The sequence below is a fragment of the Vollenhovia emeryi genome, unplaced genomic scaffold (assembly GCF_000949405.1).
Source record: "Vollenhovia emeryi isolate VEMERY1.0 unplaced genomic scaffold, V.emery_V1.0 DF939163.1, whole genome shotgun sequence".
Taxonomy (NCBI): domain Eukaryota; kingdom Metazoa; phylum Arthropoda; class Insecta; order Hymenoptera; family Formicidae; genus Vollenhovia; species Vollenhovia emeryi.
In genome coordinates this window covers 212,868-228,695 of record NW_011967203.1, presented here as the reverse complement: position 1 = coordinate 228,695, position 15,828 = coordinate 212,868, and the positions used below count along the sequence as shown (strand labels likewise).

The window sequence follows — 15,828 nt, the reverse complement described above, 5'->3', positions numbered from 1 at the left end:
TAGCGACACGCAGCCTGTTCTAAAAAATACGCGGCAACGATCTAATCTAATCTCGAAATGCGATACAAAACAGAATACAGAAATAGAATCTTCGCCGAGATTTAATACAACGGATTGGAATAAAAGATCCATGTGACGCCCGCTGCTTTCATTACAGCAAGTCTCGCTGGATCAGAATGACGCTGTTTGCACGTATTTTGTGCGCTGTGTTGCTCCTTTGCGTGTCAGTGAAGACGCATTACAATGTGATAGCGAGAAAGGGTGTAGAGGAGAGTTTCGTGTCGACAACAAAAACGCCCAAGTACGTTCCGACGTGGTCCAGTCTAGACGGTCGACCGCTACCATCCTGGTACGATGTCGCCAAATTTGGAATCTTCATTCACTGGGGTGTATTCAGCGTGCCCAGCTTCGGCTCTGAATGGTTTTGGAATAATTGGAAAGGTTGAGTGTTAATACTTTTCATGCTTATGTCACGCGCGTAGACAATATACTACTATTTATGTATGTAACGTTGCAGAGGAGACTAAATCCACGAAATACCACGACTTTATGAGGCAAAGGTATCCTCCGAACTTTACCTATCAAGATTTTGCGCGCGACTTCACTGCCGAGTTCTTCAATGCTTCCGAGTGGGCAGAGTTGTTGAAAGCGTCAGGCGCCAGGTACGTCGTGTTGACAAGCAAGCATCATGAAGGCTACACGTTGTGGCCGTCAACGTATTCGTTCAGTTGGAATTCGATGGATGTGGGGCCTCAAAAGGATCTCGTTGGTAACGAAGATACATATCTAACAATAAGATTTCGTATCGAGCACGAATGTTCCTATACATGTCCTTTTGTTCCAATGAAACAGGCCAACTAGCACAAGCAATTCGTAACGAGACAGACATAAAGTTCGGCTTATACCATTCCATGTATGAATGGTACAATCCTCTTTATGTAGCAGACAAAAGAAACAATTTTACAACGGATAAGTTTGTGACCAATAAAATAATACCAGAGTTACGCGAGTTGGTAGAAACGTACAAGCCAGAGGTAGTTTGGTCAGACGGGGATTGGGAAGCGTCGGATGCCTATTGGAAATCAAAGGAATTCCTCGCATGGTTGTACAACGAGAGTCCTGTAAAAGACACAGTGGTGGTGAACGATAGGTGGGGCAGTAACATGCCGTGCCGTCACGGTGGTTTCTTCACGTGCACCGATCGTTTTAATCCTGGTAACATCAAATTACAACATTCCAATGCCAACTATTAATGTATAGAGTTATTGAATGAAGATTTGCATTACGTACACAAGGTAGATTTGTAAATTAACAACTGCCTTCTAGGTGTGCTTCTTCCACACAAGTGGGAAAATTGCATGACTATTGACAGAAAGTCCTGGGGATACCGCAGAAACGCCGTTTTGTCCGAATACTATACGCTGGCGGGATTAGTGAAGGAATTGGTAATTACTGTGAGCTGCGGTGGAAATTTACTGATGAACGTCGGACCAACAAAAGACGGCATTATTACACCAATTTATGAAGAAAGATTGCGTGGAATGGGTAAACATCCTTCGTATCTTATCATATTTTTTTTACAAGTGTCTCGATTCAATTGTTAATTTTTTTATGATCTTAATGGTATACAAGTAAATTCCTTGTTTCAGGCGCTTGGCTAGCGGTTAACGGCGAAGCTATTTACGACACTAAGCCCTGGACAACACAAAATGATACTTTAACAGGAAGCGTCTGGTACACGTTAAATAATAACGAGAAACAGTTGTACGCCTCAATTTTGGAGTGGCCAGATGATAATGTCTTGTCGTTAGGCTCGCTCAAACTTTCGACCAATTCCCAGATGCATTTACTTGGTTATCCATCAGCAGTTCCTGTAAGTGCGTCGCTATCTTTACTTGCGCATTTGCAAAAGTGATAGTAAAGTAATTTTGCACATACCTTTTAGTGGAAGCAGTCCGATAAGAAGCTGGAAATAAATTTGCCTCCTAATGCACACAAAGGACAGCCAGCTTGGGTACTAAAGATCGGGGTTTAAAACGTACACACATTTACGACTAAATAATACTAATTAAGTGTACACATTTTACTCAGAATATATGTATTTTATATTATTTTCAGTAATATACACAAATTGTAAAAAATAACATTTCCATAAAACTTTTTGGAGTAAAAGGTGTCGAATACATCAAAACGCAATGTTTTGTAGCTGAATTCGTTTTAAAGTTAAAAATAAAATACCAAGCACCTCTTTTATAATCTTGAGATTAATGAAAGCTAATAGCTTCAGTTAAAGTATCAGACGTGAGCCACTTCGTACAGATAAGCTCCAAGTAGTTTCGTCTGGGAAGAATAGAAAGAAAAATTATTTAACATACCGGTTATAACGGAAAAAAGTCGGGCAGGAAATTTTTGACGGAGTTGTTAATCGCAATAATTATGCTTACCCCTTGGATGTAGTTGAATATATTTAACTTCTCATTTTGAGAATGTGCACCGTCGTCACCCTGGCCGACTGGTAAGAGCAATACATTTTTACCAGTGACCTCCTGGAAAGTCAGGGTAACTGGTATCGAGCCGCCTTCGCGAGAGAGATCGGGCTCTACATTGTAAACATGTTGAGTCGCCTTGCGACCAGCTATGTAATTCGGATGATCAGGATTCTCGGACCACGGTTTACCGCCGTGGAACATGCTCACGTTCATAGTATTTGGACTACCCCGTTCTTGCCACTTCTTATTTATATACGCGACCACCTTCGCGGTCGTCTCGTCCGGCGTCATGTGCGGCACTATTCTAATGGAAAACTTGCCAGTGACTTTACTCGGAATTACCGTTTTCGCTCCTGGCTCGCTGAAAGCACCTTCTATCCCGTGAATAGATAAACTGGGCTGCCTCCAGCGATGCAATAGCAGCTTAATCTGCAACAATTCGCATCGCAACATATATTTTACGTTTGAAAATTTATAAAAGAAAGAGTAAATATATACACACACACCTTATCTTCTTTATGCGCTAGTTCCTTAGTTCCAACTGTTTCTCTAAACTCGTTAACATCAAAATCTATATCCTTGTAACTGGCTAATTCAGCTTTCGTGAGTTCTGCCACGCTACTATAAATATCGTCTATCAAAATCCGACCGTTAACATCGACCAAGGTATTCATTAAGTAAATCAGGTCTGCCATAGCTTCGTATACACATCCACCAAAGGTGCCGCTGTGCAAGTCCTTGGTTGCGCAATTGACTTCTATCAGGAAATAGCAGATACCTCGCAGGCCGTAAGTGATACATGGTTTCTTGGTGCCCAGCCAATAATTGTCAGATATGCAGACATAGTCTACGTTCTGTAGAAAACTGTCTTTCCTCTCCCAAAGAAGCTCATCCAGGCCTTCGCTGCCACTCTCTTCCATTCCCTCAAAGACGAACTGCGCAAGAATTCCAGGCGATTAAAAGTATTGTAAATCAGTCGACCACACCTCAGGCGTGAGAGCGTTCTTTGCCTCCGCTAGAAAATACCTTGAGATTAACAGGGATATCGATCCCCGTTGCTTTGTAAGCCTGCAACGCGTGTATCCAACAAAGAACCGGCCCTTTGTCGTCCGTGCTGCCTCGACCGAAGAGCTTCCCGTCTTTCTCAGTAAGGACGAAAGGCTCGGTGTCCCATCCGTCCGTCTTGAGCGCGGGCTGCACGTCCAAGTGTCCGTACAGAAGTACAGTTTTCTTCTTCGGGTCCTTGCCGAGGCTGCCGAGTAGCACAGGAGGCAGCGGGATCTCCTTGCCGTCGGGGAGAGTCTGCATGCCGACGTCAGCCAGTTCCGTGGTCGCCCCGAGGTCCTTCAGCCTCACCTCTGCCCACTTCATCATTTTGACCACTTCGCCCCGGCAGTTCGCCCATGCCGACACCGACTTGATAGCCACCGCCTCCTTCAAGTTATCGATATATTCCTGCTTGTGCTCGTCTATGTACCTGCAAAAGGGGACACGAGTGAGGGTGAGCGAAAGACGTACATACGCGCGAACAACTGTGCACGTTGAAGCAGCCGGAGAATCTCTCCTGGCGTAAGATTAGAGGCACTTTGAAGAATAAAGCGAAACGTACTTGAACAAGGTTTTCAAGGCTGGTGGCAGTGCCATGATGGTCGACGATGAAATTCCGCTCGAACGTAGACCAAACGCGACAGAAGGATTCTGGAAGGCAACTGCCGACTCAACCTGGACAAACGTTATCGCGATATAACGCGTCTCCTCCCTGCCTAGCTGCCCCTCTCTCTTTCTCTCCGAGAGAACGCAAACGCACGGTATGTAACGCGATATACTTCGCTGGCAGCAACGCGGAGATTACCGGTTAGCGACGTCTGATTCCTGAGTGCCTGATCTTCCGTTATTATTCGAACGTGGAACCAATCGAAGTGGTTTTCACCCAGGGACTCATGGAAACGCAATTATCGCGCCAGTTTCGCGCCGACGCGTTTGTAAACGGGTGAAAATGACAAGTTATCAGCGTTATCTACTCGTCATTATAGTCTTTTGCACGTGGCGGTGCATGGTAGATAAAAACGCTCGCATTATCTGCTATCGCAAAACAGCGGAGTACACGACATTGGCGTAGAACGCCCCTTTTCCATCTTGCTCTTCTCGCGACGACATCTTCTCGTAATGCTCTGTTTGACGCGTTGTACGCTTGTCTTTGTATCACGTGTAGCCTCTTGTAGGCGAAAGATTCGAAATTTCCTTCAGTCGTAAAGAGACGGAAAACGCGGACGAGCGATTGTCTCCGTTCTACCTTGAATACGAAAAATAGACGATCTTTGTAAACGAGCGTCGTTGTTTAATCCAATTTGAAAGACACGATTAGGTTTTTCAGTCTTTTTTACATAAAAATTTACATTTGGATACATTTACCAAAGTAATGTGTTCTTTTTCTGTGCCTCTCTTCAAGTTGGAGGTGGAGGCTGGTCAAAGCTGCGTTTCCAACTAACAAAATAAATTCCCGCATGGAGACCAAGAGCCGATATTTAGCTGTGATTATGTTGCTGTAATTTGCTTTGATCGCTTTCGCTAGGGTGGTTGGACGGGCTGTTAATAAACACTGCTTCTGATAATTAAGTTTAAGACTAAAGTATAAGAACAGAAGTATAATATTTCTCCGCCAGCAAATATTAAAATGAAGGCTGAATAATTCGACACCACTGGCAATAGCAAAACCTCCTTTATTGGCACAACGTTTCAGCCATGAGTTTTGGCCCCTTATCAAGTGCACTCCAACTAATTCAAACGGCGCACAGCATGTGGTTAAATGCTATCGGACACCACTGTACAGAGCAACGATAAAAGAATAACGCAGGGTAACATTTTTATGTGTTAAGTATGTGTAAACAGGCTTATAAATTAAAGTAACCGTTGCAGTAAAGTACATTTAAAGTAAAGTTGAGTCAGATAAATTAACTACATGGGTTAAATAACGTAGATTAAATAAGTAAAATAGATCCCTACGTACATTTGAATTACTGTTAGGCAAAGCCTATGTCGCTCTAGACAGCTGTCATCATTATAGAAATAAGACTGGGATTATGTAGGTCAACGCATTGGAGGAACCAACAGTTCAGAACAATTCGAAACAAATGAGTAAACATACATAAAGAGTTCTAGGTGATGTCAATAATCCTCTCGTATACCCCCGCCCAGACAGCACATCCTGTGGATGTCCTGGGAACATTCTTAGGACACAAGGACGTCCAGAGGATGTCTTTAAAACGTCTTCAGGAGATCTGTGCTGTCTGGGCGGCAAACTAAAGTATAAGTATAATTCGAAAACACTGACTCTACACGACTATAACGCTACTCTCAGCGAAAACCGTCTTAACGCCTTCACGTAAAAGGCGGAGACAAGTTTAAGTCGTGAAAGTCTCTTGTATAAGTCCCTTTCCTAGTAGCACAGTGCAGTGGTTAAACATTGGTTAAACATTGGCCCAACATTTGGGTCAATGTTTAGCCAATGCACTGTGCCACTAGAGTTGCCTTACGTCTACGACTTAAGACAGTCTTAAGCGTTTACGGATCGTTCTCCGCCGTCTCGAGTCTCAAGGCGTCGCGCGATCATCTCATTGGCTGGACGGATCCTTGGAATCTTCCTTGAGCATGGGTCGTCTCTAATCCGATCCCGAGTACAAGATCGCGCTATGAATACCGGCTCTCAGGTTCCAGCATAACTCTAGAAACTACAATGCAGAGTACCTTTCTTTCTTTTTAAATACACTGGTACAAACATATTAATTACAGAAACTAAATACTGTCTGTATTTGTGCGTCTCTCTCCGGACAAATAATGAGTGCATCTTGCGTATCCACATCTAAAATGAAAGAAATCCAAGAAACTGTATATCTGCGTATCTCTTCACGCTCAATAAACTGGAGGTTCAATTTGCATCTTTGATGGAAAAGAAAAGTCAAGACAACGAACTCTGCTACGATGTTAATCTTCCTCATTTCGCTCTCTCTCTCGGGATCTCGACACGTCCTTGACTCCCGATCGAAACGCTATTAATTTCTCGCGCCTGTCGTTATCGAGCGTATTCGCCGGAGTGCATTCACCCGGAAACTACCCCCGGCAGTACGCATGTCGCGCGTCCGTCAAAGGGGGCGGCTCTCGTCCCGTCGAGTCGGCTCGGCTCCGAAACACCCTCGCGGCAAAGCCGTGCTCTTCGACCTCTCTCTCTCTCTCTCTTTTCCCCTAATGCCTAATCCCATCCGCTTCCTTTTAAACGCAGAATGAAAGCGTGACGCGGTGTATACGTCGCTCCGTCGAGCTCTCCTCGCGCGCAAGCGCGATTTGCAATGTCAAACGGACCAACTCTCTTCTTCCGTCTCTCTCTCTCTCACCGTGCGTTAGATAATCGTTCTCGTCGAGCGAAACGCACCTCGAGCATGACGCCGGCCGCGGAGAACGCGCCGCGCGACCGCGCTCGTTGACGCTTGGCCCCGCCACGCCTGTCCTCACCGCCGTGTGTGCGCGCGGTTGACGGAATGCCAGTGAACGCGTCCGCGGCTTCGCCGGCCCGTTGCTCCGTGTGTACGAGGTACCCGGCGGGACGCCGCTCCCCCACGAGCCGCGACTCCGCGCGCTGATCAAGCACACGTCGACTCCGAACGCTCATGCATCCGCGCGTTGCGCACCCGATCCCCGGAGTTGTCCGAGTCGTAGGTAAATGAAGTACGTAGAGGGATGAGACTCGTACTCCGGTACGTTATCAGCTCGCATTTGAGTAACGTGCTCTTAACACCTTAGATAGACGATAAGAGGAACGAGGAGCAGAGATGGTACGCGTGATAACGGTGCACAACTTCCCGGGGCAGAATGTCGCCCAGATCGAGGAGCCGACGGCGACGTGCACGGCCGCCAGCCAGGGTCGGGAGATGCTCCTGCTGGCGCTGCCCACGCACTGCGTGGAGGTGTGGGAGCTGACGAGCTCGGACGTCAAGCTGCGCACCGTCTTCCCCACGGTGGACATGATCAATCAAATGGCGCACTGCGCCAAGGGTGACTACGTCGTGACGCTGGAATCAAAATATCTCAGAGACACCGCGAGCAATAATCATGCAAATAGAGCCACTTGTAATTTTGTAAGGATTTATGTCAATTGGGCCGTAGCGAAGGACCAGAGTCAGCCGATGCGGGCCAGGATCGCGGGGCGAGTCACGCCGAGTCTGAATCGACCCCTCAACAGCTTGGAGATGATAGAGCTGCCGCTGAGCGTGCAGCCCACGCTGGTCGCCTGCTGCCAGTGCACCGGCAACCTGTTGGTAGCCTCCGGGAGCAGCGCCATTCTGCACGAGTTCAAGATCGAGACGCAGCAGGTGTCGCGGATCAAGTTCATAGACTTCGAGCCTAGACCGTGGTCGTTGGGATTCACGTTCACGCCTGCGCGCATGGAGATGACGGAGGATTTTATAGCCATCATGGATAACGCGAACCTATCCGTCTTTCGTCTCGCGAACTCGATGTACGAGGATATCGACCAACTTAGCTCTTTAACTTCCACTTCTTCTTCCGTCGACAAGACGTCCATATCCACAGACTCGTCTCTCGCGGAGAACAGCGGTAGTCTTGGCAACGACGACGCGTCGACAAACGTGAGGCACAAGTCTGCAGACCAGGATTGCCAGTGCGCGACACCTGAAAGTAACGAGACGGTTGTGACCAACGTGAGGTCTAAGGATAAGAAGCACAGGGGCACGAAAGGCAGTACGTGGTACAAGTCGGAGGTCGGCGATTTCAACAAAGCGAGGGCGAGTAGCAATAAGAATTATATAGACTGGGAGCACCTGATATCCAACGAGAAAGACGAGATGCAGAGGCTGATCGCGCAGGGAATTGTCGATCCCTCGTCGCAGTCGTTGACGGTGAATCTGCCACTGATAAGCTTGGAGAGGGCTGGCCCGGGTCACGCTCTCAGTCCCTTCATACTAAACTCGGCGGACACGAGGATCTTCATCAAGACAACTTCGCCCGACGTGGGTTGGTCTGAAAATTACACGATAAAGAATGTACTGTGTTTAAAGATCAACGCTGGTAACGATAGCACCAAGGTGGACGGGATTCTGGAGGTCTTCAAATGCCTGGTGTTGAAACCGCTGTACGTGAGGAAGGAGTGTAACACCTCCGGCGTGAAGAAATCCATGTTGCGCTCCGACAAGTACAGATACCTGCAGGGCGTGAGTTGCTTCGTTTGCACCACGCAGGAGGGATACCTGTATCACTTCTCGGCGGCGAGCGGCGGCGGTTCTCTGGACGCGACGTGCCTGACCACTTATCCGTTCACCGCGCCCGTGCATCACGCGGCGCTGGAGCACACGGTGCTTCACGCGTTGACCGAGGCCGGCCTCGAGTCCTACACGCTACGTCTCTCTCATCACATCGCGAAATCGTCGAACGGCACGGACAGCCTTCGAGCGACCTGCCCCAGCGCCGTCGAGCCGGTAAGCCTGATCGGTCTGCGGCCATTCCTGGGAATACAGAGACTGTTGCATACGAGAAGCTACTTGGTTCTGCTGGCCAAGGCCGACAGTTGTTGGACCATGTACTCTTTGAACCTACCTAAATTCGAAAACCTGTATTTTGACATATTGAATGCGGCGAGGAGTCACAAGTCCTCCAGCCCGAGCACCTATCGACACTTGCTGGGGGAGGCGCACGCCTTGATACGCTTGGCGAAGGACGTTCACAGCGATAGCGCGGATAGCGAGGAGTTCGACGAGGCGGCGCACAAGAACGAGCTCAAGCTGAGAAACCTCTACAATCAGTCGTGCGCGTTGCTCGCGGATTACTATATACGATCGGAGACAGAGTCGGATTGGGACCTGTGTATTCCCTACTACAAGATGTCCGGGCTGAAGCCTTCGGAGGTATTGTCCAGGAAATGCAGCCAGGACGCACCGGGACTCCTAACGTTCCTTACCGATGCGCTCCTCACGATGAAAAGCGGATCCGAGGCGGACGCGCTTTTCCAAGGGTACAACATCGTAGAAATCATCTGTAAGCTGGAGAAGGACGACCTGCTGAAACTGATCTTCGGTAGTCCCATGCTGAGGGAATACGCCACGGAGAAGCTGATAAATCTACTGCTGACGCACGAGAGCGACGACGTCGTCAAGCTCGCCCTGGCACTCCTGTACATTCAGGTCGACAAGCAGAAACAAGCGGAGAAGGCGCTGGAGCCGGTTTCCGTGCGGTGCATCAGGCAGATTGTCCTGGAACGCTGGGAATTGCTGTTCGACATGACCGCGATGAAAAAGAGGAGTCCTATGATCGCTACCTTCTCGGACTTCGCCGGTACTTTGATGCTCATAAAGAACACCACGTTTGCCGACATCCTGATACAATTGATAGAAGACGAAGACGCGCTGTCGTTGCACCAAATCATACAGGTGTTCCTGGAGTACTTGCCGTCGCGTGTCGGCAGAGACGGGCACAACGCGGCCGCCACCCTGCAAGTTTTCCTCGAGAAGTATCTGCATAATTACTTCAGCTCGAAACTCCTGGTGGAGTGGCCGCCAGCTGTAAATAAAAGTCAGATACGCTCGGACTTTGCTCTCGTTGAGGCGTTCAAACTATTGGTGCGATCGTACCTGGGTAAATTATCTCAAACGAGGGTGTACCACATCGACATCAAAGAGGATCAGGGAGAAAATGATAAGGAGTACTTTATGTTCGCCAAATATCGGCCGAGCTATTTGAACAAGATGCCACCGTACGCCAAAGATTACCAGAAGATTTTAGGCATGAACGACTTCAAGGATCTAGAAAATTTTAACAACGCATCCGAGACCGAGAGGATTATACTAAAGGAATTGTTTAAGCTGCAGTCCGTACTGTCGTGCGAGTTTCTGCCGATCGAATGCTTGCACGAGGTCAAGCAATTTCTCGAAACGCAAAATATCGATGGGAGTTTATCTCTCAAGATATTATGCATTCAGAATACGGAAGAGGTGACGACAATTCTAATGGACAGTTGTCCACAGGCTGTAGTGCAGTATGCGAAGGTATGTTTAACGTACATGTAACAGTGATCTTTATTCAAATCAGTTTGCCAGGAGATTTATTGTCTGTTGACTATGTCGCAGGATAAATATTCCAAGGACACCGAGTGGAAGCATCTTATTGAATTAACGCAGGACAAAATTGCCACTTTGATGACGCAACAGGAGTTACAACTCTTGTACATGCAGATCATGAAAGGTGAGTCTCGAACACGCTAAATACGCCTGAATATTAATATGAACGAAATATGAGATAGTATTTTAAAATAACCTTCTTTCCGAATTTACAGAGATCTTGAATTACTTGCCGCATGCATTACCCATGAAAAGTCTACATCGCATCTTACCGAGAGATGACATGGCAGCATTTCAAAGATGCACCGAAATGTGCAATCAGATCATGCATGCGGATCATGTGAAATCGTTGATAATGGAAACCGGACAGCAACTTTTGACAACTCTAAAGTTGTGAAGATAGGTTCCCATTAAATATCATTTGTTAGCTAATTTCTAGACAAGGAAGTGATAATACTAAGGAATTACGAATATAAAATTCGGATATCACGCTTTAACAATGATATCACGGAAGACTACTTTGTGTGCACTTATACTCGCAGATTAACCATTTCTACAAACGTTTCAGAAATATGTTCCTGATTAATGCAGTCACGTAAACTGATGTTCGTTAGTTGATAATTGTGCTGGTGCACGCATTTTTAACGATAAATAACTTTCATCAATTATTACCAAAAAATTCGAAGGGAGATATTATAAATAGAATTTGTCTATAATTAACTGTTGAATCGTTCTATATAGATATATTATATTATGACTAAAAATGTAAAATCTGTGCCAGAGCAAAGGTGATGTAACTTAAACACATGGAGATTGACATAAAACAGTGTATACAAAAATTAGAAATTTGGAGCACATTATATCTATATGAGAAAATGTTTATAATTATTTACTGGTTGCATTTAGAAATAATTATACGGATGTTTGAACGCTCTACACAGATATCAAGATTTTTCAAAGTCAATTATCAATTGAATTCGTTCTGCTCTGGAACAGAAGGTATGTCTTTAGTGAAATGAATTTTACTAAAATAGTTTTTATCAAATCTGTTGATCCTAACGAATAGTTTTATGTAATCAATTTTTGAGTGTTACAAAACATGTAACTTTGATGTGCCTTTAGCAATGATTTCCCCTTAATGTAAATCTAATTATGTTAGAATGATTAATAATATTTATAATTCATCACAAAAAATAAATACATAATAATCTAGCAGGTGCTATTTATCTTGTACCTTCTTCACGATTTTTATCCCTTAGCAATCGATAATCACTATTAAAATTATTAATAGAAAAAAGCATAAATTTTCAAATTTTTATTAATGTTACAATAGTATTAACATAAAGTTTTAATAGGCAATAACAATTTTGTGGTAAAATAAATTTATAAATTAAGATAATAAATCTGGATCAAAATTTTGTCAACAATTAGAATATTTTCAAACAAATAGAAATAAATTATGTAATATCGTAACAATTTCGCAACAGATTTTAAACATATTTATATCTATTTTCACGAAAATATTATTAGGAATGTAAGAAATTGACAAGTTTACATAGTTGTTGTAAATTGCCTGAAGTATTGTTAAACTGATATATTGTACAAGTTGCAAGTTATATGTAGCATTAATAATAAGTGAGCTAGTCGTCCCAGATTTATATTTCTTATATATACAGAAATATTAAAGTTAAAGAATCAGTACAATAAAAGTATAACACCATCTTGAACGTCATCTATCTATCTATATATACATTCTCCGCATTTAGTCGACTGAAGTATTCCAGAATTTAGTTTTGCTAAATGCTAGAATGTATTGGAAAAAATGTTCTATTACTTTTTATTGATTACCTAATCCGAATATATTTCTGTCCACAATAGTCCACATGAAAAGGAATCGTTGTACGAATGCATGTGCCCCTTCTACATTATTTCAAATTCCTTGTTCAGTTTTGGCAAATCTCTGAAAGTATGCAGATATTTTACATACGAATAACTATTATCGAGTGTAGAACAATTTGTATAAAATATTGCATAAGATGTTACCTGTTTTCTATAGCTTCCATCAACTCGTATTTATGCATCAAGGATATAACTAATCTTAACGTAGACCATATTGTGTTTGACATTGCTTTAGGAGGTACACTGCTAGCCTCCGGACCTCTCCCAGCAGCTTGTTGATTCAATGCAGTCAATAGATGCTCGCCTGCCTCTCTGTAATATCATCATTTTGCTGATACATTGCTATTCTTTTTCTTGTCGCTTGAGAATTATAGTTAAAAAAATATGTATTTACTTATACGCTCCAAGATTGACGCAAGATATGCCCAGATTGTAACGTGCTCTAATGAATCCAGGCGACAATTCTAAGGCACGATGATACGCATTTACAGCTTCCGCCGATCGTTGGCCATTCGCTAAAGTGGCACCCAGCCTATTCCACAATCTGGAATCCTTTCCAAAGAACATAAATTCGAACATGTCTGTTGGACTCGTCACGACAGAGATAGATTGCACTTACGTCAGGGCGCACGTGCAATGCTGCCTGGAAACAATCTACAGCTTTGTTGTAATCGTTTGATAAATTAAACAATATACCTAGTCCACACTGTACGTCCGCGTCAATTTCATCCGTGGGATTTATTCTTGCGGCTTGAATATACAGGTCCTTGACTTCATCGTATACTTTGCTAGAAAGAAAAGATGGCACATAAAAAAATATTCCGATAAATTAAAAAATTACTTTTGACTTACTCATACAACAAAGTAGACACGCTTAAGTTCGGGTGTTCTTCTTTCTTAAGATTGGATTCTGGACCTGCAAGATGTTTGTACTTTTCATTTTTCAGCAACCACTCCTTCAATGTCAGACAGGCTTGCTTTTGATAGGACTCGTTCGCGTAAGAAGCTGCTAGCGCCATGAGAGCAACGCTGTTCGATGGATCCAAACAGAGACAACGATTTAAAGCAGAGATGGCCAAAGGATCCTGCTCGTTTTCAGCTTGCGTCTTGCCAAGGAGTAGCCAAGCCTCAATGCTATTTTCATCCTGTTGGGCGGCAGCTTCAAAACAGAGTACAGCGCTCGGTAAATCTCCAGCCTCTAATCGCCTCTTGCCTTCTGCCAACGCATTTGGTAAATCCTTCATAGGATTCGTCTCAGAAAAATCATACTCCTTATTAAATGGATCGTAATACGTGTCGAATTCTGATACCCACGGATGCGCAGAAGAGAGCCCGTCTGCCGAGACCTTGTCCCATTCGTTTTGAAATCGTTTCCATAACGATTCTATATTGTCTTCTAAAATGTCAATAGATATTATTCTTATATCAATGTTGGCACTTCAAGATAAATGTATTGGGTCTGTGCGCAAGTCCGTGCCGATTTTGCGTTTGAAATTTACTCGATTTCCGGCACGGACTTACGCACAGACCCAATACTTATTTTTTGGGGAAAAAATTGAAAATAATTTACCCGCAACCGGATTTTTCTTTGTAAATTCGTCTACCCAAGTACCCGCAACTTCTAATTCCTCTTCTACTTTATTCAACACATTGTCATCGTTGACGAGACTGCGCCTGAGTGCATTCAGATCATCTTCCTCCATCGCAGCATTAAAATGCACTACCCACTCCTCGTCCCTTAACAAACTTTTCTTCACCTTCTTCACATCTTCTATTATTTCCCTATTATATAGATCTACCCACTCTTCGTGCGTTAACAAACACCTCCGTACGTCCTTGGAAAAATCATCATGAATTTGTTCTATCCACTCCTGGGGCATTTTACTCAACGCCACTTGCCTCTCTGGATCGTCACTTTCTTGGTGCATAAATTTCATAAACTTTGAATATGCAATGTTTGGGTCGTCCTTCTCACATCGAATGGTCTCACTTCTTGCATCGTCCTGCGCGGTATTACATTCTAGAAAATCTTCTGCCCATTTTGGATTCAGACCCAATTCGCTAATCTTCTTCATGTCTCCCTCTACGCAGTGCCGCATTTCTTCCGCCACAGCCTTCTGTAATTCATTTGCAACAACGTAAACAACCTTGTAATGCTACGAATAAACAATAATCGCACTCGGCGATAGATCTCGTGAAATTACATCTATTGCCTCTAGAGCGTTGGGTGGTATATTTTTGTAATTGGTTGCAAAAATTTGGTTGATGTCATTCTTAAGTCCTTGCGCCAGGGCCAACCCCTTTGGGCAGGCAACGTTCTGGTCGATCTCCCTCATCTCCTGCAGCAGACCGTCCATCCGAAACGTCTGCGGACACGCAGGCTCCTCCAGGAACTGCTGGACCATCTGATCCGCGTTCGGCGGTTGGGACGCCTCTGGCGGACTGAACGGCTGACGAATTCCTTCCTCTTTGAAGCCATGATCCTGCACGTAGTGTGACGCAAGGTGTGCCAGCGAGCTGGCGCCTCCACAGTCGCCTTCCACTAGGTCACGAAATGCCATCTTTTTCTATCGTCACTGGCTTCTACCTGGAGAAACGAAACGATTATTGTCTCGACTCTTTGTACACCCCGCAGAAATATTGTTGCAGCAAATATCAAACGTACGTTTAAGTACAGCCCGACTTGAGAGACAATTAAGGCGTTCTACTTTTTATCTGGCAAATAAGGACGCACATCTTATGTCTACGGGTACGTAATGCAGAAAATTATAGGGAGCTGCATGCGGGACCGAGGTCAGTGTATGACACGCGTAGAGCTTTAGACGGCGACATTTGGACCTCGCGTCACGCGCGGACCGAGGGGACGGCCCGCAGCGGGCGCCGATCGTAAAATGAGAACGCTCGTCGGGCGAAGTTTGGCATTAGTCAGCCAATTTCGTCGGGGGGACGGGGCCCCCCCACGAACGCGGAAAAATGACAATCGACGGAATCACCTCGGTGTTTCCCTCGCCGCGCTCGTCCGTCCCGTTCTTGTTGTGATGCGCCTCAAGTTACCGTGACGTGCACTCGTCCAGGAACAGGGGGGGCCCCGAGCGAAATTTCGATGATCGAGACTTTGCACCGGAACAACTGGAATAGAAGGGGAAGGAGGGTGATACGAGGACTGGACTCGTCGATCGAACGCGCGCAATAGATCGGGCGAATAGGCGCGCGCGCGCGCGCGCGAGCTAGAGAAAGAGAGGGAGGGGGGGGAGAGAGAGAGAGAGAGTGAGAGAGAGAAGAGAAGAAGAGAAGAGAGAGAGAGAGAGAGAGAGAAGAGA

General features: G+C 45.1%; 4 protein-coding genes across 6 annotated transcripts; 2 read left to right on the top strand and 2 right to left on the bottom strand.

Moving 5' to 3' along the window:
- The first annotated feature begins 8 nt into the window (after positions 1 to 8).
- Positions 9 to 2,172, top strand: LOC105564519 (alpha-L-fucosidase-like). Its single transcript, XM_012016944.1, has 6 exons — positions 9 to 441; positions 518 to 769; positions 853 to 1,215; positions 1,327 to 1,545; positions 1,650 to 1,873; positions 1,946 to 2,172. Exons 1-6 carry the CDS (start codon positions 177 to 179, stop codon positions 2,033 to 2,035), a joined length of 1,413 nt encoding a protein of 470 aa, XP_011872334.1. The 5' UTR covers positions 9 to 176; the 3' UTR covers positions 2,036 to 2,172.
- LOC105564520 (cytosolic non-specific dipeptidase) lies at positions 2,084 to 4,532 on the bottom strand. The gene is made up of 5 exons (XM_012016945.1): positions 4,099 to 4,532; positions 3,516 to 3,966; positions 2,996 to 3,424; positions 2,445 to 2,918; positions 2,084 to 2,340 (listed from the first exon to the last, which is right to left on the bottom strand). The coding sequence occupies exons 1-5, from the start codon at positions 4,131 to 4,133 to the stop codon at positions 2,296 to 2,298; spliced, it is 1,434 nt and encodes a 477-aa protein (XP_011872335.1). The 5' UTR covers positions 4,134 to 4,532; the 3' UTR covers positions 2,084 to 2,295.
- A 2,263-nt stretch (positions 4,533 to 6,795) lies between these two features.
- Positions 6,796 to 11,821, top strand: LOC105564517. Of its 2 annotated transcripts, none has more exons than XM_012016943.1 (4): positions 6,796 to 7,199; positions 7,284 to 10,537; positions 10,619 to 10,733; positions 10,825 to 11,821. In XM_012016943.1, the coding sequence occupies exons 2-4, from the start codon at positions 7,313 to 7,315 to the stop codon at positions 11,004 to 11,006; spliced, it is 3,522 nt and encodes a 1,173-aa protein (XP_011872333.1). In that variant the 5' UTR covers positions 6,796 to 7,199; positions 7,284 to 7,312; the 3' UTR covers positions 11,007 to 11,821. The 2 variants fall into 2 exon arrangements, with proteins under 2 accessions (XP_011872333.1, XP_011872332.1); XM_012016942.1 differs by having other exon boundaries at positions 6,796 to 7,208.
- Positions 11,822 to 11,912: 91 nt separating this feature from the next.
- Positions 11,913 to 15,737, bottom strand: LOC105564516 (peroxisomal targeting signal 1 receptor). 2 transcript variants are annotated; one of them, XM_012016940.1, is made up of 8 exons: positions 15,502 to 15,737; positions 14,713 to 15,095; positions 14,079 to 14,625; positions 13,361 to 13,904; positions 13,128 to 13,296; positions 12,903 to 13,060; positions 12,653 to 12,820; positions 11,913 to 12,569 (listed from the first exon to the last, which is right to left on the bottom strand). In XM_012016940.1, exons 2-8 carry the CDS (start codon positions 15,067 to 15,069, stop codon positions 12,530 to 12,532), a joined length of 1,983 nt encoding a protein of 660 aa, XP_011872330.1. In that variant the 5' UTR covers positions 15,070 to 15,095; positions 15,502 to 15,737; the 3' UTR covers positions 11,913 to 12,529. The 2 variants fall into 2 exon arrangements, with proteins under 2 accessions (XP_011872330.1, XP_011872331.1); XM_012016941.1 differs by lacking the exon at positions 15,502 to 15,737 and adding an exon at positions 15,174 to 15,446.
- Between the last annotated feature and the right edge of the window lie 91 nt (positions 15,738 to 15,828).